Here is a 22,863-nt window from a genome sequence, read left to right on the forward strand (position 1 = left end):
TAACCGCATCCACAGATCTTAATGAGATTCTTAAAAAGCTGAACAAGCCACACGTACGTTTTCCTAGCTTACCCGGTTCTGTGCTCCTCGCCTTGGTGCGGTAGACTTTCAGGGCTCTTGGGGCAATTAAGAAAATGGGCACGACTGAGCTCTCAAAAGGTATTTTATGCGGGGAGGAGTAGGTAAGAAATAATAGAACACTAATTGCCACCATTTATCAAGTGGATACCGAGCGCGTGGCTCTGTATTTCCAGTGTACCGCAGAAGCCTTCAGAACGCGGTCTGCAAGGTGGGGGCCATTACTGCCCCCTCTCCGTGTAGATGACTCAGGCGGAGCCTAGTGAAGTTCTTTTTCTGCATCGCCCTCCCTCTTTTGCAGCTATCTACCCTGGAACTGGGTAGAAAGCCTGACAAGCTTCCTCTTCATCCCAGGCACGTGAATCTTGGCAATGGCATAGCCCGACCTTAGCAAGATCTGCTTAGGGGGTGGATCCTGCCGAGCAGGACAGAGCAGAGTTAAGAGGAGACCCTGGTAGGTTACTGTAACAGCTGAGCCCGAGACTTACAGGTGGCAAAGTGACAGAAATGCAAAGTGTCACAGACACCGGCATAAAGGACAGCCCAACACAGAGGAGAGGAGGGGCTGAAGCAAAGTGGAAAAGCCAAGAGGTTGAGCTCGCTGTTAAGAGGACGAAGCGGCGGGAGGAAGGCCTTGAAGGTACGTGCAGTTCGGTTATGGGCATTGGAGGCTCAGCTAGCAGTGCTGAATCGCTTTGGGCATTGCCCATTAGGAACCGAAAGTACAGGGGCAGCTGTAGAGCCAAGTGGCACTCATCCCACGTGGGCCAGCTGGACTCATGCCAGGAGCCTTGTACTCACAGACGTTTATGGCTGCTTTATAGAATTTCTTATCAGACACAGGTGAACAAAATGTGGTATATCTATCTAACGGAATATTAGTTAGCACAGTGACGTGCTGGTGCCTGAAATACATGAACCTTGATAGCTCCGTGCTGAGAAGTTAGTCATGAAAGGCCACATGGTATATGATCCACTTGGGTGAAATACAACTAAGTAAATCCCTGGGGACAGAAAGGGGTCCCTAGAGGCTAAGGAGGAGGGAGGATGTTAGTGGGATGTGGTGAGGAAATGTTCTAAATTGTAATTGTGGTTGGAAAAAAACGAGAATAGACAAAGATCATTGAGCTTCACACTGTTAAGTGGTAAATTTTAAGGAACATGCAACGTGTGTGTGTGTGTGTGTGTGTGTGTGTGCACGTGCATGCATGCATGTATACTCAAATGCATATGTATGCACATGCACAAGTGTCTGTGTGACATACACATGTCTGTGTGTGCTGATGTGCATACCTGTGTGCACATTACTCCCCACCCTTTAAACCTTTTGTCTTTCACTCTCGTTATTGTGTATTTGTGTGCATACACAAGCCACAGTGATCAGAAAACTGCAAACTGAGCTGATGTCTCCACGTTCACCAGGTTAAGAACATTTGCTGAGCTGTCTCACAAGCCTCTCAAGTTTCTTTTTTGAGAAACCTTGACTCAGTGATCCTGGGGCTTGTCTTTTAGCTGAGACTCTAGAATCTGCCTAACCCACAATCTTCAGTACTATGATTTCACACCCTACCATGTCTTACTTTTACATGGGTGCCGGGTATCCAAACTCAGGTCCTCGTGCTTGAGGAACAAGCACTTCACCCACTGAGCCCGATGCCCAACCCTGCAGCCCATTTGATTTGCAAACACTTCGGTGTGGCTCAGGCTAGCCTCACATTCATGATCCTCCTGCTGCAGCCTTTGGAGGTCTGAGATCACTGGTGTAACTAATTATCAACTGACTTTAAGGAAGAAGCTGTTTCTGTAGCCGGTAATAAAGGCAAATTCTTGAACCCTGCTTCCATTAAGGTGTGCCTCACAGTCACTACTAGATTTAGTAGCCTTACCTGTGGAAAAGGTGATATGCACTTGTTTCCAGGAGAAGAGGACAGGAGGTATTGTCAACTGTATGGCGCCTGAAAATTTATACTCAGTAAGTTGCAACTGGTGTTTTTCATTCTTGTGTTTTGAGTCCTCTAAAAAAAAAAAAATGTGACCCATTACCTTCCACAGAATGAATGCTCAGAACATCGCTAAGGTGAGGATGTCAGATGGGATATGGGGAAAAGTCAGGCACAAGGGACAGGAAGTGGTGGAGGCAGGAACTGAGCAGGTGTGAGCAGGACCTGGATTGCTGGAGAGAAATGGGTGCATTCAGACTTTGGGGGAAGCAGAGTGGAGGCAGGCAGGACCTGGACCACCAGGTCCGGGAGTCGGGAAGGAGACTGAAGTGGGGCATGGAGGGAAGTAAAACGGGTTAAATAATAAATTAGGGACGTGATTCTGAGACTGAGCAATTCAGTCTCTGGGGCGGTAACCAGAGTCCGTGTAGGCTCTAGGACAGGCAAGTGGCATGGTGATGGCTGGGGCTTTGGGCAACTCCACTGGGTAGTCACATGAGTAGCAGACTGGAGAGTGGAGGAAGCAGAGTGTGTGGTATCTCCTGTGGAGACGTGTGACAAAACGACCTCTTATGCCGGAAACACACCACAGGAACATCAGACAGCCGGAAAGGAAAAGATCACAAAGTCTGCTAACAAACACCTGGAGGATCCCAAGGTCTGTGTTTCTTTTTCCCTATTCTTTTTTCCTTCCTCGAGCTATCTTCAAACACTTAGCAACCCCTTGTTTCCTAGAACAAAGCTGGAAATAAGTCAATTAATCGATGGTCTCTTTGGTCACCGCTACCCAGCCATTCTGGCTCCAGATAACAAGATTCTTATTTCTGTTTCCTAGGTCTGCCCAGCCTTGATTGCAATTCCACTCAATGTGCCTTTGAAGAGAGATGAAGGAAAAAGTTGAGCATGTGAGTTAATCATAGCTCATGTTTAAAGATCCAGAACCTTCGCCACCTAAGCCCATTAGAAAGCAAATACTCCCACAGGGAGCAAACATTAGATTCCGTATGTTTAAAAAAAAAAAAAGTCCATCCCATCTCTTCTCTCTTCACTTGAGCTGTTACTTTGTAACTATATGATGGCATGGAAGCTTCTGGGTTCTCTGGCATTTTCTCTCCAGGCTAGAACCATCATGTAGCACTTCAGCTGCCCAAGTCGTCAATCCAGCTAGCTCATATTCTGGGAGTGCAGTGCTTGAGAACTTTCCTACATTTCAAAAAGGCCCTTGCTAAGGACAGCAGGAGCGGAGACAAGACTTCATTGTCCCTGCTCAGACAATGCTCAGCATCCTCCTAGAGCCAGCAAGGGCAGCTCTTCCTCCACTCACCTGCCTCTCACAGGAATGCTGGGAAATTAACTGAGGTCTTCATGCTTAGAGGATACCATTTTACAGACTGTGCTGTAAGTTGGATTGTTTTTTGGGGGTTGGGGGGCAGGCTTTACATAGGTCCTACCTGTCCTGAAACTATGTGGATCAGGCTGGCCTTGAACCTACAAAATGCACCTGCCTTTTTCTCCCTGGTGCTGAGATTAAAGGTGTGTGCTACCATGCCTGGTATAAACTGGATTTTTTTTGGAAAATAAAATTACCCTATAGGACTGTATTTAATGGTAATTATCTTTTCTAGTTATGTGTGTTGCTTTTATTTCCATTGGTAAATTTTAATTTCAAGTGTAAAAGAAAACCTATTAATTACTTCACTAAGCATATGAACTATATTCTGGGACACAAAAACCATTGTGGTAGCACACACTGGTATCCCAACCTAGGGGGATGGCTAATTGGTGTGCAGTTCTAGGCTAGAGATGGACTGTCTCAAAGGAGATAGACAGTTTATGACCCCTGATGTTGTCCTCTGGTGTTCACACACACATATGCACTGCACGTGTGAACATGGATATAGATATATGTGTGTGAGTGTGTGTGTGTGCATGTATACACATATTACATTTTTAAAAAGATACAAAATGTGACGGGAGGCCACCATGCTTGCCTTTCTCCATACGTGTTTGATCAAGTACATGTACCTGCATGTGAAGTTTGATGGTGGAATTATCTTCTATCAGTTCTCTACCTTATCCCCTGCAGCAGGGACTCTCAATCAAACCCAGAGCTGTGATACAGCTAGTCTCACGAGCCAGTTTGCTCTGAAAGAGTCTCTCCCCGAGGTTGAAATTATACGTAGGCTGCTAGCCCACCCGGCATTTATGTGGGTTCTTAGAAGCCAAATTTTGGCCTTCATACTTGGCCAGCAATTGCTTAATCCAAGCCATCTCCCCAGCCCAGCCATCCTGTGTGTATGTGTTCTGATTATGAATACTTTGTCGACTGTCTTTTAAGGAGTTTTGCTTTGCTCTAGGTCTGTTTATTGGACTTGAGTTTAAGACTGAGTCTCAACAAACTGCACAAGGTCACACAGACGGAATTTGATCGTTTTGCCATGGTTTGCATACAGAGAGGTCTGTGTGAAATTTTAATACCTTTACACGGCTTGATATCTTACCTTACCTGGCGAGGGTGATCTTTGAATGTGTGATAAACTGGCTTTAGACTCATTAGCCTATGGGCAGTTGGGTCCACCTGAGAAAATGAAACCGCAGAGGCAAGCCCAGTCAAGATCACCTGACAAGGAAAGGAAGGAGTGGGACTGAATCTCGATGGCACTGTGTGGCCTGTGCACCTCCTGGCTCTGTTAAGGAGTCAATGGTTAATTTTTATTTTTAAATGACTAGGACGGGAACATGACTGGGCAGGTGAGGCCAGAAGAGGGCGCCAGATCCCCTGGAGCTGGAGTCCGAGCTAGAGAAGCTGCCTGTTTTGGTTCCTAGAAAGGCAGTTCAGGTCCTTAAGCTGGGACATGGCTCCAGCCCCACAGGAGCCAACTTCTTCCAGGGCTTACAGTACAGTTTGCGTAGAAGAAGCTTTCTCATTTCTAAAAAGTTCAACAGTATTAATAATTTTCTGTTAAGCATCCTCGTTGGCTTTTCAGCCAATGTGCCCCAAAATGTTCGAAAACTGAAACACTACCCCCAAGAAGAAGTGAAATTACACCTTCACTTCCTAATACAGAAAATACTAAAGCCAGTCGGCCTCCTAAATGAGCGGCATCCACCAATGGTCAGAACCACTTTCTAAGTGTGCTGAAAAAGCTGCACATGAGTCTCATCGCTTAAAAATGGGAAACAGCAACATTTATGTGCCATACCAAGTTTTTAAAATGATGTAATATACCAAAATTTGCAGTTTAAAACTATTAAAAAGAAAAAAGGTCTCACTATATACCTTTGGCTGGTCAACAACTATGGAGACCAGGCTAGCCTCAAACTCAAGAGACCTGCTTGCCTCAGCTTCCCAAGGTCAGGATTGGAACCCTGGTAAAAAGTGTATGCCACTATGCCCCATCACTGCTTAAAAACCAGGGACAAAGCTGGCTCATTAGCAGGGCAACGTTGGAGGCCCACACCAGTGCAGAGGTTCACACTCCCCGGTGACCAAGCGATGAGACCATAAGCAGCAGGGAGGCCATGAGAGTCACTGCCAGGGAGATTACTGACTCCCTGTGGACCTGGTAACTTGGTAGCTGGGTGTGATGGTGGCCACCTGTGATCTCAGCAGTCAGGGAGGAGCACCAGGCCAGCTAGGATGAGACCCTATCGCAAAAAAAACAACAACGCACAGAAGACACAGAATAGGAATGCACACCAATAAAAAGTCACACACTCAGTTCTTTTAAGCTTATTTAATATTTGAATTCTTATTTTCTATTTTCCCAGACCCCAGAAAACAGAAAGTTTTAGATGACCCAATATTTTGTTCCAGAAACATACAGTCTTATCAGCTAATTCATAAAAGAGCTTTTTACAAAGGTGCATCTGGATAATTAGAGCAATAAAAGTCTTTTAGGCATTTCAAAATGTGATCAGTAAAAATACATGATTATTAATAAGGTTCTTTTCTTTTAAAGATAGTTCCAGATTTCTCTTAAAAGCAATTTCTGTTAAAGAGTACATGATTGTATGGTGAACGAGAAAGTGAGACGTCCTAGTGGGAAGAGGTTCATTAAAAACAACCAACAGTGTGCACGCTGCGGTCACCGTGCTGTGTATGTCTGCTTCACGGGTGGCACCTGGAAATGGCTGGGAGGGACTGGTTTCTGAGAAGCCCCTTTTTCCTGATCAACGGATTATTACCCAAACCCTCGGTATCCATGGGGAAGGCGACCAGACAGAAGGAGAGCGCTCCTTTAAACAAAAAACAATTTTACAGATCACAGTAAATGGGGGGTGAAATGTCAAAAAAAAAAAAAAAAAAAAAAAAAAGAAAGAAAAAAAAAAAAAGAAAAAAAAAAAGAAAAAAAAAAAAAAGAAACCATGATCTACAGGACAGAAACTTCTGCAAGGTGTCGCTAAGTTTGTATTTGAGGACCTTTGGTGCCTTCTGCCACATGGAGGGAAAGAAGTACAGAGCCAGCTCAGGTGGCTGCAGAGAGGCTGCTTGGGCAGAGTGCCAGTCTCAGGCCTTGGCAATGCCAAGGAGCAGACTGGAAAGTAGACGGACAGCATCAGAGGCAGCATACTTAAAGTCTTTAGCTTCTTAAAAAATTCCGGCAACAAGGACTTTTCTCTTCTTCCCTCCCCCAAAGACAAAGAAACAAAATACTTTCTAAAAGAGGACTTGTTCTTTCTAGAGGTCATTAAAAGTTGTTGGGGGAAAACAAAGGAAAAAATATTCATGGAACAACCTGCCACATGACAGATCGATAGTTACAATTTAGGTTGTGAGAGCAGCTGAGCTCCGACAGTCCAGTTAGCTGCTATGAAACTAGACTGGGGGTGGGGGGTCACAGCCATCCTTTAAATTACAGTACTTGAAGGGTTTGCTGGTTTGGTTTGGTTAGGTCTTTTCTCTGAAAGGGTGACACATCACATATAACCTGCCATTTAGTGACAAAAGAGCCACTATGCTCACAAGAGAGCAGGGTCACAGGTTGCACCCATCGCAAACATGGCTTTCTGGCTCTGCAGAAGATGCTGAGCCCCCTTGCTTGCCTAGCGCTCTTCAGGGCAGAAGTTCACCCACAGCACCTTCTTGTCACCCACCTTTGAGGGGACTATGACAATGACCATCTCATTCCAGGACAGGGGGAATATCTGTTGTCACCAACATGGAAGGGAGACTCAATGTCAAAGTCAAACGGATGTGATTCTAATGGCCAAAATGAAATGGAAGGCACGGGAGGCCAGAGAGGGAGGGGACAGGCAAGAAGTAAGGCTGATAGATTAAAAACAAAACAAAACGAAACGAAACGAAACAAAAAGCTCTCACAAGTGGTTTGTTGGTGTTGTTCTTCATTTTGAGGTTTCATGTGAAGATGTGATGATATGACATGCACTTATTTGCAAGTGCTGGAGCAATGCCGAAGCACCTTTCCAGTGAGCCCTGCTGTAACTCGGAGAGGCTGAGATCCAGAAAAGTAAACATCCAGGAGAACAGGGTTCCGGCTGAGCTGCACTCGGTCACCCTGGAGGGACTGTAGTGTGTGAAGACGGAACACTGCTGTCTGCATTTTCTCCTGATGAGCTACCCAGATGGTGTAGTGTAAGAGGCTGCCTGGAAGACAACGTAACCATTCGGTCTCTACTTGCTTCTCCTAAGAGATACAGGGAGTTCCAAATCCCAAACTTCACTTATATATTAGGTTCTACTCCAAAATTTCAAAGCCCCATTATGAGTTATGGTTGACTATGACTCAAAATATGATTCCAATTTGTAGATGAGGTACAGGGATCCTGGCCGATCGACCTAAGAACTCAGTGGCATTCTCAAGGGCAAAGACGAAAATCTGGACCCAGAAGATGAGCTTGTTAAGTTGTAGAGGTGTTCATAAGAGCAGCTGGGGGGCTATCCTTGGCAACAATGCACTTCCTTTGTGTAGAGGGGCATTAAGGGGAGAATAAATTACATCCTGATGCCCCCAGAGTTCAGAGGCCCCCCCCCTGCATGATGTAAGCAACATGTGAACTCCTTCTTAACAGAATTTAGATTTGACAAATGATTTTTTTCTTTTTTACAGAACACTCCAAAAACATATTTACCAAATGCACAAAGAAAGCCACTGAACACCATCAGAATCAAGGAGCTGCAGGTCGCAGCTCGGACCAGCTTGCCCTCCACAGGTGCTGCTCACACTGCAGCCACCAGCGGCGTCAGCACCTCAGTGTCAGCACCTCGGAGGCTTCGCTGCTCAGCGCTGTCCCCTGCTCCCAAGGCCAGTTCTGGCGCCATACAGACAGGGCCATGCAGTGAGGTCAGAGAAAGCACTCTGAAGCGATGCTATGCGAGCAGCTCTCCTTCACACTTTCCTCTGCCCTCCCTTAGCTCCGCATGGGACTCAGAGCCCTTTGGCACCATCAGTGCAAAAAATTAGAGTCAAACATCCAGGTACTAATTTTTTTTACTGGCCTTATAATCAGCAGTACCCGTGGCTAGTGACAGCCATGGTTCAACTCAGTAGTGATTCAGTTTCCAAAACCTTCTCGGACTCCTCTCCCGCCCACCCCACCCCTCTGCAGCACCCACCACCACTGAAGCATTCCATTTCTTTGTTCCTATTTCCTGCTCACTGTGCAGGGAATATTTCATACAAGTGCCAGTCAACGCGTAATTATACAAATGCAACAATACCAAGAATAACAAATTTATAATCAAGAAAATAAAAATTTGTTTTCTTCTCTCCCAAAGCCCAACTATCCACAGAACAGACAACAACAAGGGATACACCCATTTTCAAGTGCCTGCCATTTAGTGTACTGAGGACTCTTGTTTCCTGGGGTGGAACCCTAGAGCTGTGTCATCCACACACAGGAGTCATGCGGCACCTCTGAGATGACCCTCAGGAAGGCAGCCTTCTGGACAGGAGGGCGGGGTTACAGGTTAGTGAGGGCCAGGTAGTCCTCTTTCCTCTTCTGCATTGCCTGTCTACTAACCTCTCCATCCCTGACCGACCTGACCTTGGCTTCAGGAACAATTGATCCTTGGGTGTGCTAAATACAAAGGGCAAAAACTCTCACTACTCAATTAAAAACAAAACAAGGCAAAGTAAAAATTAAAGTGTGCTTTCAAATATGGAATGAAGTCAAATAAATACATCTGATTTTCTCTTTTTCTTACCTACGTACAATTTCATATCCTACACCCAAAGCTCTATACATTTGGTTTTTATTCTGAATCAAAATGCATTTCTGATAGTGAGGAGAGGAGAGTGAGAGACCTGACATTCCCTCACTGACAGATGTGTGCAGCTGCCAGAATGAAGAACTAGTCCCACTGGGGGCACCCTGGGGCGTGGCTGAGCCCAGGTGGTTCCAGGCAGATCCTCTGTCACACTCTCTTTGTGTCCACTGGAGCCGGGATGTGGTTGATACAGGGCCGACATTCAAAATCCAAAACCTGCAGTCACCTCCAGGACACGGGGCTCTAACTTTTATCTGAGAAGGAAGAAGACGTGGAAACTCAATTAAGAGCAAATTAACATTGTGAAGAACATGTCTTGTTCACTTCTTCAGAGATCACTTGTTCAGAGATGTAACCTCAAAGCACACAAGCAGAGAGTATGAACTGAACACCGGCTTAGCCTCAGCCAGGGGCCACGCTGCCCTTAGTGTCAGGAGGGCAGAGTGCAACAGGGCTCCTGGGGGGAGAAGGGGCAGCGGTAGCAGCCTGGGTTCTACTGAGTTTGGGGTTTACCAGGCTCCTTCACTCTGCCTTCAGCTTGGAAAGGCGAAGAGAGAGACAAGGGTTGGCACAGGGACTGACAACCACAGCTCTTCTGAGAGCAAGAAGAGCAGAGTTAGCAAACTTGATACGTGATGCTTAGAAACAAGCTGATTTTTAAGGACAGGAATAAAATCTCGAGTTTTCATGTTGAAAAATAATAAATTATCCAATGTACTGTTGGTCGGGATGAGCCCACCATTTCACATACCTGAGACCTTGTCGGGGAGGGCTGAGCCAGCCAGCCTTTGGCAAAGAAGGGTGTAACTTTCCTCCACCTTCTGTAACACCAAAGATTTCCATGGGGATGGCACAAGGAAATAAAATTTAGTTGATGGTAGGAATGAAAGTTCTCCTTGTTAAAGGCACGTGACCCCCAATTTCGACATTAACAATAACCACTAAAGATTCTGTTAGCTAGGAGAGGCCAATTTCCTTTGAATAAGTGACCTACCTCTCCACGTAAAACACTGGGGAAGCAAGGGAAGGTGGTCTGCTCACGGCAGACGTCACCCAGGAAAGGCCCATATCATGTGACAGATGAACACAGAGGCCGCCTAGATACCCTGCCTTGCTAGCCACATAATGACATATGTGAAATTAAACGAAAAAAAAAAAAAATCTGTTACATGGAGCTGAGAAAAGCTAAGGGAGACAAGCCCTGAGCTAAGGGGCCTTTTTTAGCCCTGACTGATGCCATGAAGAAGAGGAAGCTCTGGCAGCTGCGTCGTCCAGAGCCGATGCCTTTACCTCACTTTCCCTGGTTCTACACTACGGTCTCCAATTTTATGTTGTTACGGAGTGTGTGTGTGTGTGTGTGTGTGTGTGTGTGTGTGTGTGTGTGTGTGTGTGTGTGTGAGAGAGAGAGAGAGAGAGAGAGAGAGAGAGAGAGAGAGAGATATGCTTTTTCTTTTTAGTTGTTGTTATTGTTGGATTTTATTCTGGTTCATTTGTCTTTTTTGACTTGCTTACATGTTTAGTAAAGAGAAAGAAAAAGGGCACAGAGCTGAACAGGTGGGGAGGTGGGAAGGGTCTGGGAGAAATTGGGAGACGGGGAAGAACCATGATCAGAAGATATTGCATGAAAATAATATATTTTCAATTAAAAAAAAAAGAGTCCCCTTCATAAAAACTAGCACAGTAATGTCTTTCACTACCAATTCCCAAAAGCTTCATTTGGGCTCACGTGTTTTGGTGACAAAAGCCACTGGAATCAATTTTTCCCTGCCATGTACCTGTAACTGACTGACGGGCTACAACAGTCACAGCACTTCCTGGCCTTGGTTCCCAGCTGAGAGCCTGCCCACCTCAGTCCGCATCACCCACAGGATGGAAAAGACTGCCCCGGCATTTGGGATCTTAAAACGTGGAGACCCAAAACCAGGAACCAGGTACAAACCTACAATGTTCCTGTTCTTACGATCTGTCACAAGACAAACGTCAACGCCAGCTTTCACTCAGGCCTATTCATGATTAATGGTTAAAGAAGATGAAAACGGGCAGATACAGAACCCAGACCACCTTTGGACACAGGATCCCATCAATCCAAACTTGTACTCTGCCAACTGTGTTCTTAGGACCAAGGGTTCGGAGGCTGAAATGGGACGTACCTTTAAGTGTTCCAGGTCAGCCTCTATTTTATGAATGTACTCCAGGATTTGGCTTTGTGAATCTGTCCAAGCAGAGGGACTCTGGACCTCAGAGCAAGCATCCTCCACAGCTCTCCAGCGTCGCTGGACCAGGAATTCTGGGGTGGATGGTGAAATCGCCCCCTCGGAAATGGCATTCTGAGGGGAGTGTTGCTGCTGGTGGCTGGAGTCCACAGAAGGGAGGCCTGTCACAGGCTGCAGGGTGAATGAGGAGGCAATCTCCTCATCTGTGGAGCTCTCCTGCACTGCATCATAGCCATCAAGGATCAAACAGTTTCCTATTGGTTGACATAAGACAGTTCGATGAGATTAGCACTGCCACCAGAGTGAGGCCAGAATGACAACTTGAAAAGCTACCATGGTGGAGGAACCGTCAACTCTCCAGTTTAGTTTTAACTCTACCAGAATTTACTTCGGATTAAAGCCAATCTTAGCGAACTTTCACAGTAATTTCTAAATAACTTCATATTAGTCAGAGTTTTAAGAGTCTAACACCTTAGCCACAAAGTCCTTACATGAACATGAATACCACTCCCCTGCCAAACACCCTTTCCTGGGCTGCTTTCTCCTCCCCGCACTCCCTGACTACAGAAGCATGCTCTTGCAGTGCTCGCTGCCGCACACTGTACCCAGCTATCCACACAGCCTTTCCTGCACTTCAGCTCCTGCTCAGACCGGCCACCATGTCTGCTCTCACTACTCTCTACCCTGGCTGCAGCTGGCCTTACTTGCTTCCTAAAGCTTCTGACCATCTGACGTTTATCACTCACTTTTTTATTTACCATCCCTCTTTCCCCTCAGGCACTTAAGCTTCTTGGGAACAATGACATTTCTGGCATTTTTCACTGTCCAATCTCCCAGCCCCTATGACAGTTTCTGGCAAAGAATAGACTATTGGTTGTATAAAGAAACACACACACACACACACACACACACACACACACACCCCTGAGATACTGAAGCGACCTCCATCCCAGCATATAAGACAGTTTCCATGACCACAATCGAAGTTGAACGTCACTTGCCTGAGATGCGCACATTAACATCCTCCTCTTCCTTTCTGACTGCGCCATCACCTTCAGATGGATTATCATCGCTATGTGCTTCACGGGCATCAAAAAAGTGCTCTCCACTGTCATCCAGACCCCCCTCTGGCTCTGCAGTAGTAGGCACCTCTGGGGTCAGGAGCATGTGGTCCATTTCTATGATGTTGCTTGCCTGGCTGTCTTGGGAAGCCAGTATCACCGAATCCTGTACAGCACAGGACTCAGTTGAAGTCCGTGGACTGTCACAAGTTGCAACATCACCAGTTCCAGTTTTAAAAGACATCTGTCCTTCCCCGGCATGACAAGCCTTAACACTTTCCAAGTCCGGAATGCCACTGTCCGCCTGTGCCTCTTCAGAAGCCGGTCTGTATCTTGAGAAGGACCGCCAGTCTTCCTGAGTAGTCTTCTCCGTGAGCCCCAACTGCTGAACCAGCAACTGCTTCAACAAGCCCACTGGAGATTTAGGGCAGGAAGGGGAGAAGAGGGGGAAAGTGAAATCTGGCAGCTGAGTTTCCAATCCCCTCTAAAACTAAGGACACATCTTAATATTAATCCTACACAATCATTTTTTGCCTTGAAACATGCAATCAAAAATCTATCTTCTACACACTTAACATTAAAATACGGCTGACAAGAGTCGTGCATTTTGAATAGGAGGCCTTCTCCGAGAAGTCCCAAATCTATCTGACATCAAGCATGTGCTCTGCTTCAGCTGGGCCAGCAAATACTTTTCTCCTCAAGAGCAGACTCTGTATTTACAGGCATTATTTTTTCTAACATTTTCTCTCAATGGTGAAGGCAATGAAATTGTACAGGAAATCCCAATGATATGGTAGTAGTTTGTGTAAGTTCCAAGGTAAGTATTCATTAGGTTTTTGTTTGTTTAAATTACCTTACTAATGGCATGGCTTCTTTAGGATGTTAAAACTAAGATCCAATTTACCCTTGGGCTAGTCTTAGGCCAAACATCTACAGATCATGTCAGTTCTAGGACCAAGCCATCAAACTACCAGACATCAGTAAGTCTGTCTCCTCAGGAGAATGCAGAATAAAGGAGATTTTAAATAACTATAACTGCCTGATTCTACCACAGGCTTACCTTCTGTTTCTCCAACAAAGAGCTGGGGTCTAAGAAAACCTTCCCCTTTCTCAAGCACTTTAATCTCTACCCCAAATGCTAGCCCTAAAACTTCATGTCCCACTACCACTTCCCTGGGATGGTTTGCCACTCCTCATCTGGAGCTCCTAGTCCACACTGTAGAGGAAAGGCGGTGAGGGAGGCAGGATGCACAGTGGTCTGTGTGGCTCTTACTTCCTAGGAAAGCACTTAAACTGTCAGCAGACACCCCTTTCCTCTGCCTCAGCATCCACAGAGGTCAGCTGCTCTCAGGATGGAGAGCTCCTTATGCAGTGCTTGTTCTAGCCTGAACCTAACGACTGCAAGAGCTGACTGTGTAAGGACGCTACTCCAAGCCTCTTTCCATCCAAATCTCCGAGCAGCTCTCAGTCACATTAATACATTTTTGTCCGTCAGTCATAACTACCTTTAAAAAACCTCACGTGGTTCTCTGTAGCTGGAGCAACTATTCTTGGACTTTCTCTACCTCAGTGTATCTGCGAGATGTGCTATCCTCCTGTCTGTAATAGTGGTTCCCAACAAAGCTGGAGGAGGTAGGGAGGGGCAGCAAACAAGGGGTGTGTGTGTGTGCACATGGGCGCATGCATGTTAGAAGCTGTCAGAGGAATATTCAATCTCCATACAAAATGCAGGGCATGTGTAATATAAAACTAAAACAGCTCCTAAGAGCCCTGGCGTCTCTGTCCATCAAACACGGTATTTAGAACTCCCAACACTGAGACTTCTCAGCTCATCTTCCTGACTCCTAAACCTGTCTCCTGTGCTCGTCAGCTGACAGTGTGCACAGGCTCACTGCCTGGAGCGCGCTGTGGTCCTGCCCTACCAACAGTTCCGTCTGAACGGCTTTATTCTGCACATTTCTCCTGATCTTAATCGTACTCAAACGACAGGCATATGTCCTTCTGCTTCCACCTGCTGCTTCCCTTCTCTGACCACGCCACCCAGATAGATTTGACACATGCACAAAAGCCTCACTATTCCTGGAATATTTGCTTTTAAAGTGGCAGTGGGGTCCCATCATCTTCCCAACTAGACTGTAAATTTCTTGAGGAAAAAAAAATCATAGGTTAGACTTTTGTGTATTTTCCATAAAAATGCATTGCTTTTTCTCTCTAAAGGTTTCCCAAAACATCATATGACTCTGGTACTTAGTAGCTTCACAAGTTATGAAAAAACTTACAATTTCTCAGTGCGTCCAATGCCCACCGCTCCTCTGACACGGGCAAGTGTGGATCTGAGATTGTGACTGGATACCCGCCATCACCTTCCTTGAAGGTCCCATTTGCATGCTGCTCCTTTGCAAACTGTGTTGCGGTCACAAAGAGATGTTCTGCCTCTGATTTGCCAGGGGTATTCATTGAATGGGACTGAGGTTTTGACGAAATTAAGGGAGATTCTAATCCCAAAACTCTGTCTGTTCAGTGGAGCAGAAAACGTAGATTATTCCTAAACAGACATCTCATTTTCAACATGGAACATTTATGTCGGGGGCAGAGGGAAACCACAAAAGCTACAGGCATCATCCGCTGGGGAGACACACAGCACAGAGCAGTGCTATGCTGGCACATGGGAGGCTCAGAGGCAGCATGTGCTGACATGCATGGTTGGGGCCGGCACAGAGACTTCCTTTTAATAGGTAACGTGTTACACCCAGTGTACTCGTCTATGTGGCTTACCTGGACTCTGCAGACCAGCGACAGAAAGATCATGGTGCTCCACTTTTAACTTGGCTGGTTCTTCTTCATCATTGTCTCCTCTATAAAAAGAGGAAAAAGAAAACAATCCCGGAGCTTTAGAAGATGCTCAAACGTCATGGCATTCAAGTGAACTGCTCACGTCTTCCCGACAGGAGCATAATGGCACTCACTCGCAAGGTGGCGGCTGTGGGAGGGGAATCGGCTTTGTGGACTGCTCCTTCACTGATGCGGCCATCCGACAGATGAGGTCTTGCCAGCTTCAGGGGGTGTGAAAGAGATGCAGAGCACAGGAGGGAAGCAGGACACCCAGTAAATACTCTCAGAACCAAAGAGAGAATACAAAACCAAACACCGTGTGCTGCCAGAGCACATCTTTAGTTTGGCACACTCTTGTTGGGATCCTAAAATATACTTTAAAGAAAATCCAACATGAACACATTACCCATTTAGAAGATTAACTTGGAACTTCCAAAATTTACTTTTAAGTAGAATAAAATAAAAATGAAAACTTCAATCTCAAAAGAAACAAATTCTTAGAGGAATGTTCCCAAAAGGATACAAGAGGAAGTACTTTATTTCTTATAATAGAAAGTCTGTGGGCTGAATGGTGGCTCAGTGGTGAGAGCCTGCTGCAGTTGCAGTGGATGGCCATTCGTTCAGTTCCCAGCACCCACCCAGCGAGCTCACAACCACCTGTAACATCGGCTCCAGAGGCTCTGATAGCCTCCTCTTCTGGCTTCCGCAGGCAGCTACACCTACACACACACACACACACACACACACTCACACACACACATACATACACACGCACACACACTGAAATAAATCTTAAGAAAACAAGTATGTGGAACATTTATTTTTCAGATAATTCAGTATCAATTAGAAAGGGTAATTAAATCTGATACATACACCGTCTTTTCAGAAACCGTCTGTGCTACCAATTCATAAATTTGGGCTCCATTATCTGACATGGAGATGACGAATAAAGCTTTGTTATCTAGAAAAGAAGAAAACAAAACTTACTCTACTACTGTGGCCAAGCCATGACCATACAGGCATTAACATTCTGCATCTTAATTTAGATAAAAATTATGTATGTTCACTTTGAAAAGCTTGACCAAGTTTATAAACTTAAATTTTATGCAATTTACTGTAAACTACATTGTAACTTAAATAATGTTTACAAAAGTCAACACAGAACTTAATTAGAAACAAAAATAAGTCAAAGTTCAAATTACTTGAACTCTAGGGATTGAAGTGAAGAGAGATCATGTTAATTTGGGACAGAAAAGCAAGGGAGGGAGGGGATAAGGGAGAAAAGTAGGGACATGAATAGAAAGTTGATCTAGTCAAAACTTGACATTATAGACATACATGAAATTCTCAAACAATAAACATAACTGACTTCATAAAAGTTCTGTCCTGTAAAAACTAAGTCCTGCCCAAGCATAACATGCTTTGGAGTTCTAACAAGCCTATAATTCTGAATGAAAATGTTTATATGAACACACACACACACACACACACACACACACACACACACACACACACCTATACTACTGAACCCAATTCTATCCCTTGTTTTAAACTGCTATATTTCTATATTGTTAAGAATGTTTGGGAAACACTGCAGGAAAGCATTTGCAAATTTTGCTGTCATGAAATTAAGTTGTATAAAGGAGCTCATCAGAATACAGTTAAACTGTGGCTTACCAACTTAGACTGATAGATAAAAAATCAGAAAACAAATTCAGGGCTGGAAAAATGGTTCAATAGTTAAGAGCCCTAGGTTCCAACACCCACATGGCAACTCTGTTTACTCCAGTTTTAGGGGAGCCCATGCCTTCTTCTGGCCTCCAAGGGCATCAGACTTGCACATGGTACCCAGACATATATGCAGCCAAAACACCCATACACATAAAATAAAATTAAATTAAAACAAAATAGTCAATTCCCCCACCTCTTCAATTTTCACGGTTTTCCAGCACACAAACACACCATTCACTGGCAGCCATGTCACTGGGTTACCCCTAAAGCACTCACAGCTTTCTTGGTACTTACCATCAATTTAAACATAAAACAAATACCAAAGTAATTGATGTACTTAAACTTTTAAATGCAGAAAACCAGTGAGGCAACCTTGCTGTCTCAAATAATTTGGAGGTGTAAACTTCCAATAGACAATTCCATTCACATTTCCACGTATAAACAAAACCATGGGTGAAATTCCTGCACAGCTTCGCACTGAATCCACAGCTGAGCTCGCATCCCGTGGCAGAGCTCGCATCTAGCGGCAGCCGCGCTCACCTGTGGCCACCTGTCGGACCAGCACTGTGCTGAGCTTAATGACAGGACTGAAGGTGTGCTTGCTGTCAGCTGTGGAGGCCAGGATCTTGCTGTGGCACCTCAGTACCAGCCTGTCGTCCTGCTTCTGTAACAGCACAAGAATGTCTTCCAGCAGCAGTGTATACAGATCTGGAAATAAACACGGACAAACTGCTAAGTACAGAGATTTAAAGTAATCCACAAAGGAAATTATTTCTGGAAAACCTAGCTAACTTTAAAAAACAGATTTACAAACTATCTTCTTTAAATTTCATTTTTAATTGTTCATTTTAGTATGTTTCATGGGAGCATCATCTAAGAGTTGCAAGAATTAAAAAATGCTCCCTCACTGCAAGAACCTGAAAGATACTAGCTTATAGATAGAGAACTCCAAGGTTCACCAGTAGATAGATGATGGAAATATGGCTGAAGCATGACAGTTTTCTGCTGTGTTCCTAAACGAACACGTAACATGCTTTACACTTAACAACAAGCACACAAGCAGATCTCCTATAAATGTTCAGATACTGCGGAACAGCACTGCCCTCTAAGTGAAACCTGAAGATGACTGCGCTCCCCCCGGCAGGCTTTCCCGTTCCCTTCCCTTCACACTCTCACCTCACAGAACACCAGACTCACCGATGCTTTTATCTCTATTCACCTTCCAGACCAACGGCCCTTCATGAATCATCTTTCTTTTTGTTAAATCCAAATTCTGCCGAAGTAAACAGAATTATACATGAATTACTTCCAAGAATATTTCATCAGTGGTGCCCCAGCCAGTATAACTATCTTTTCAGAGCAGTCTTTTTTTTTTTTTTTTTTTTTTTTTGGTTCTTTTTTTTCGGAGCTGGGGACCGAACCCAGGGCCTTGCGCTTCCTAGGTAAGCGCTCTACCACTGAGCTAAATCCCCAGCCCCTTTTCAGAGCAGTCTTAATATAAAAGGTTTCATTCACAAGCAACCACAGTGTGCTACCTGCCTTGAAAATGGAACCGTCCACATTAAAACAGCCTGCACAAGACCTTCTAAAGGAGAAGCGTCTTACAGAAAAGCATCCATGACTATTCTCTCCAAACCTCCCTCCGGATGAGTACCAGCTTATGAACAGCATTACAAAGAGGTACTACAGATCCTCATTCCTCAGCTGCCATAAACCGGATGGAGATGATGTGTGCTGGACGTACACATCTCAACAGGGTTTCTGAGTCTAGAATTCTAATTCCTAGCACGCTTACCTGCTGAACCATTTCTCCAGTCTCCCGAAGAAAGTTTTAAGGGACAGCATTTGTTATGAGAGTGCCAAGCACTGTCATTGCCAGCCACTTGTTAGTAAAACAGCCATGGCTTAGCACTGGCATCTGAGGGGAACTTGCATTCTTCGGAAGGTAAGGGAACACACACATTAGCGTGCTTTTTGATAAACTACTGTGTATCACATACACGTTTATTAAGTAACGCTGCCAAAACAACCACCAGTAGACTGGTATTTTTTAAAAAAGAAACTTAATATCCTAAAAAAGTTTTTAATATTAAAGTCCGGGCAAGAAGTTGCAGTTAATGAGCAGCTAGTTCTTCCTTTATTGGTTTCAACCCTCGCTTTTTAAAAGTGTCATAGAAAAATTATGTTTACTCCATGATCTGAAAAGTCCTTGTTGTAAACAGGGAAAGTACAGAGCAAATTAAAATATTCTAGTAACTCGTGTTCCCAACAATTCCTGCCACATACTTACAGCTTCTCACAAAATACTCCTGTGACCAACACAAATGCACCCTTGACACAGAGCAGACATTCAACAGCAGAATGGGGTCACAAATGCAGACAATCTACCAGGGAGACCTCCTTCAAGGACGGCTGTTCCCACTGGGATGTTAACTGCCTGCCGGGTCTATAGTACTTTTTTTTTTTTTAATTATGATTAGACCATCTCTCACCCTGAGCTCATCAACATTCGGGTACTCAGACAACTTGAGACTGGAGGTGTCAAGGCGACGCTGATAGTCTTCTAAGCGCTGGAAATTAACAGGATGGAGCCAAGGTTAGACTTGGGCATGAACGACCTCTTTGTTTCTGAATCACATCATGTCTTAAACCTGCATTTTACAAACTGCAATACCAGCTGAGACGGCCAAGCCCCTCCTTCTCAGTGCGCCTTTCCCTTCGTCATTGGAGAAACTCACTTTCCTAGTTTCCCCCTTCCTCTCCAGCTGCCCCTTCTGATTTTCTACTAAGTAAGCTTATACCTAGTTTCTGAACATATACACCACGTATGCAGTACAAATACAGAAGGTGCCATAAGGTATATTATAAAAAGCATGCTCACTCCATCCCCTGGTTTCTCTAAAGAAGCCATCCTGAGGTTCATTTCTTGGCTGACTTTTGAGACAATCCTATGCAAACAGAATGCACATGTGTATGAGTCTGTCTGTCTTTCTGGGTGTTGTGTGTCTATATAAACAAGATGGAGGAGCATAATATTGGCATTCCTTCAGCGTTCCAGTACATATTCCTCTTATCTGTTCATAGAGTATGCTGACTGCTGGGTTTTTGGTTTTTTGTCCATTTGACACATCTGGAAGAGGGAACCTCCATTGAGAATATGCGTCCCTCAGACTGCAGGCACGCCTGTGGGGCACTGTTTAATTAACGATGATGTGGGAGGGCCTGGACCACTGTGGGCAGTGCCACCCCTGGGCAGGTGGGCCTGAGCTGTGTAAAAAGACAGGCTGAACAAGCCATGGGGAGCAAGCCAGAAAGCTGCCTCCATGGTCTCTGCTTTAGTACCTGCCACCAGGCTCCTGGGCTTCCCAAGGACGGACTATAATACGGAAATGTAAGCCAAATAAACCCTTTCCTCACCAAGATGATATCAGTAAGTGTTTTATCAGAGCAAAGAGAAGCAAACTGAGACACATTCCTCTTTCTCTGTGTATAGAGTTCATCAGTATACCTCAGAGATTGTTTTAAGGTAGCACAGAGAGGTGTTTTCTTAAATAACCACATAGCATTCAGAATTCAAACTGTGAATCAACTGTAAGTACATCTTACTAATGGAGCACTGAGGTTACTTACAATGTTTGACAATAACAAATGATACAGTAATAAAACAGGTTTTTAGTCTTGTGCGTTGTACCCCTATAAAAATACGTTGTGGGATAAATGTCTAATCAAGCATGCTGTGCATCTGTACAGATATGTCTGTATGATAAATTTCTAAAAACAACTCCTTCAAAGGGTTTGAAGCATTTCCCCTCAACGGAAATACAAAAGGCCCTCGTGCTTATGTGGCCGAGCACTCCGCAGATCGGGGGAGCTTGTGGGAGAGTCGGTTCTCCTTCCGCCACGTGGGCGCTAGGGACTGAACCCAGGCTGTCGCCTTGGCGGCAGGTGCCTTCATGTGCTATGCCATTTTGCCAGCCCCTTGGGTTCTTTTTTAAACTTTACCCACAATAAGATGCACGTATCTTAAGTGTACTTTTTCATGAATTCTGACAAATAATACACTTGTACGACTCAATCTCCTACCAAGACATGAAGTACTGTGGTCTCAGACAATACTGTATGGGTCTTCATATTTCTCCCAGTTAGAGCTCTACACTACGTCCTCGGAGGCAACTGCCTTTCTTATTTAATCTACCATCGCTAATCAGTTTAGTATCTTACAAGTTCACACAAATAAAATGATGTATTTGTGGTCTTTTGCGTCTGGTTTCGTTCAGTCATGACGATGTTAATTAGATCCATTCTGTCTGTGTCTGGCAGCCTTCTAAGTTACATCTATGAGTATACCACGATTGCTTTACCTGCTCGCCTGCTGAACTCTTGAGCTGTTTCCCAGCCTAGAATGACCGTGAATAAAGCTACCACAAAATCCCTATGCAGGTCTGTTTGTAGGTATACATCTTCACTTCTCTTCAGTAAATCACTACAGACCGCAGGACAGAAGTACAGACACGGACCATTTAATTTAATAGACAGCGTCAAACTCCCTCTTGTGGCTTCATCCTTTTGTACTCAAACAACACTTCTGAGAACACTTCTGAGTAGCAAACAAATGCCCTGCGCATCAGCTGTGCAATGATCCTCTGGGCAACTGCAGAGTCCAGATACACCCATTCAGTCACCCGCTCGGCGGTCCCCACTGCTCTCCTCTATCTTGTCTTTTTTCTTACCTGCTTGTTTTCTGCCTCCCTGACAGCCTGATTTACATAATTTAAGATCTGACGACATTGATCTGCAGCCTTCTTCACCTTTTCCCTTTCTGGAGGCCATTCTAATATGGGGAAGGAACAGAAAATTAGGAAAACAAGAAAATGTACATACATGATGTCATTTTATTCAAATGAGTGTAAGAAGATACATATATATGAAAACCTTCAACATTTTTATACCTTTAGGTTAAAACCTATGGCACAGTCTCTATCCAGGTAGTCTTTACATAGGTGTCAGACTTCTGATTATCATTAACTTAAAACACACATAATTATTAAAAACATTTTTTTTTAAAGTCACATGCTACTTACAAAGCTGAGGCAGGAGGATCACAGCTTGTGGTTAGCCTTAGCTTCATGCTAAGACCTGTCTCAAAATACTTATTTTGTTTTTCAAGACAGGATTCTCTGTGTATCCTTGACTCTCCTCACTCAGAAGTCCATGCCGGCACTGTCCAGTTTGAATAGGTTTAAGGGACTGGCAATGCAGCTAAGTGATAGAGCTCCTGCCTAACATGCGAACTGTAAGTCGATCTCAGTACTAAACGGATGGAAAAGAAGAAGAATTCACAGTACAGAGCGCTGGATGCAAGAGCAATGCCTTGCATTAAAACCCCAATGTTAGGCACTCCCGTGGAAGGCCTCGTACGCTGTACAAACAGGACCCTCTTACCCTGGAACTGCAGTGCAGAACCCGGGTAACTGTGACCACTGGGATTCGTACGCAGTCTTTTTAGGTGAGAGCTCTGAAGAATTCCAAAATCAGTTTGCATTTGAGACCATATTTAAAGGAGAACAATTACAACACTAGCAGTGCTAAAAGATGAAGTTCACCAAAATCATGGACACGCTGTCTGTCATCTCTGCACTGAAGAGAGCCACCGGACTAGAGGGAAACCGTAATCTTCAAACAGTGTGACCGCTCCACTGGTCAGACACATGAATAAATGTAAAGCCACATATATGCCAGGCACCACAGTCTGTGATCCCCAATGTGCATTCCTAGGC

The 22,863-nt window shown here is 44.7% G+C and overlaps 1 protein-coding gene across 2 annotated transcripts in view; it reads right to left on the reverse strand.

The window, feature by feature from the left end:
* Positions 1-5,740: 5,740 nt before the first annotated feature.
* Positions 5,741-22,863, reverse strand: part of Arhgef12 (Rho guanine nucleotide exchange factor 12) — a 125,939-nt gene continuing 108,816 nt past the window's right edge. For both annotated transcript variants that reach the window (XM_087563087.1, NM_001013246.2), the window contains 12 exon segments: positions 21,817-21,917; positions 19,579-19,656; positions 18,284-18,359; positions 17,627-17,794; positions 16,229-16,316; positions 15,490-15,576; positions 15,299-15,378; positions 14,803-15,036; positions 12,464-12,937; positions 11,400-11,716; positions 10,001-10,070; positions 5,741-9,503 (listed from right to left, as the gene is read on the reverse strand). In XM_087563087.1, coding sequence (XP_087419213.1) covers positions 9,493-9,503; positions 10,001-10,070; positions 11,400-11,716; positions 12,464-12,937; positions 14,803-15,036; positions 15,299-15,378; positions 15,490-15,576; positions 16,229-16,316; positions 17,627-17,794; positions 18,284-18,359; positions 19,579-19,656; positions 21,817-21,917 — 1,784 coding nt within the window. In that variant the 3' untranslated portion in view covers positions 5,741-9,492.

The sequence above is a fragment of the Rattus norvegicus genome, chromosome 8 (genome assembly GCF_021556685.1).
Source record: "Rattus norvegicus strain SHRSP/BbbUtx chromosome 8, alternate assembly SHRSP_T2T, whole genome shotgun sequence".
In the NCBI taxonomy this organism is placed as follows: domain Eukaryota; kingdom Metazoa; phylum Chordata; class Mammalia; order Rodentia; family Muridae; genus Rattus; species Rattus norvegicus.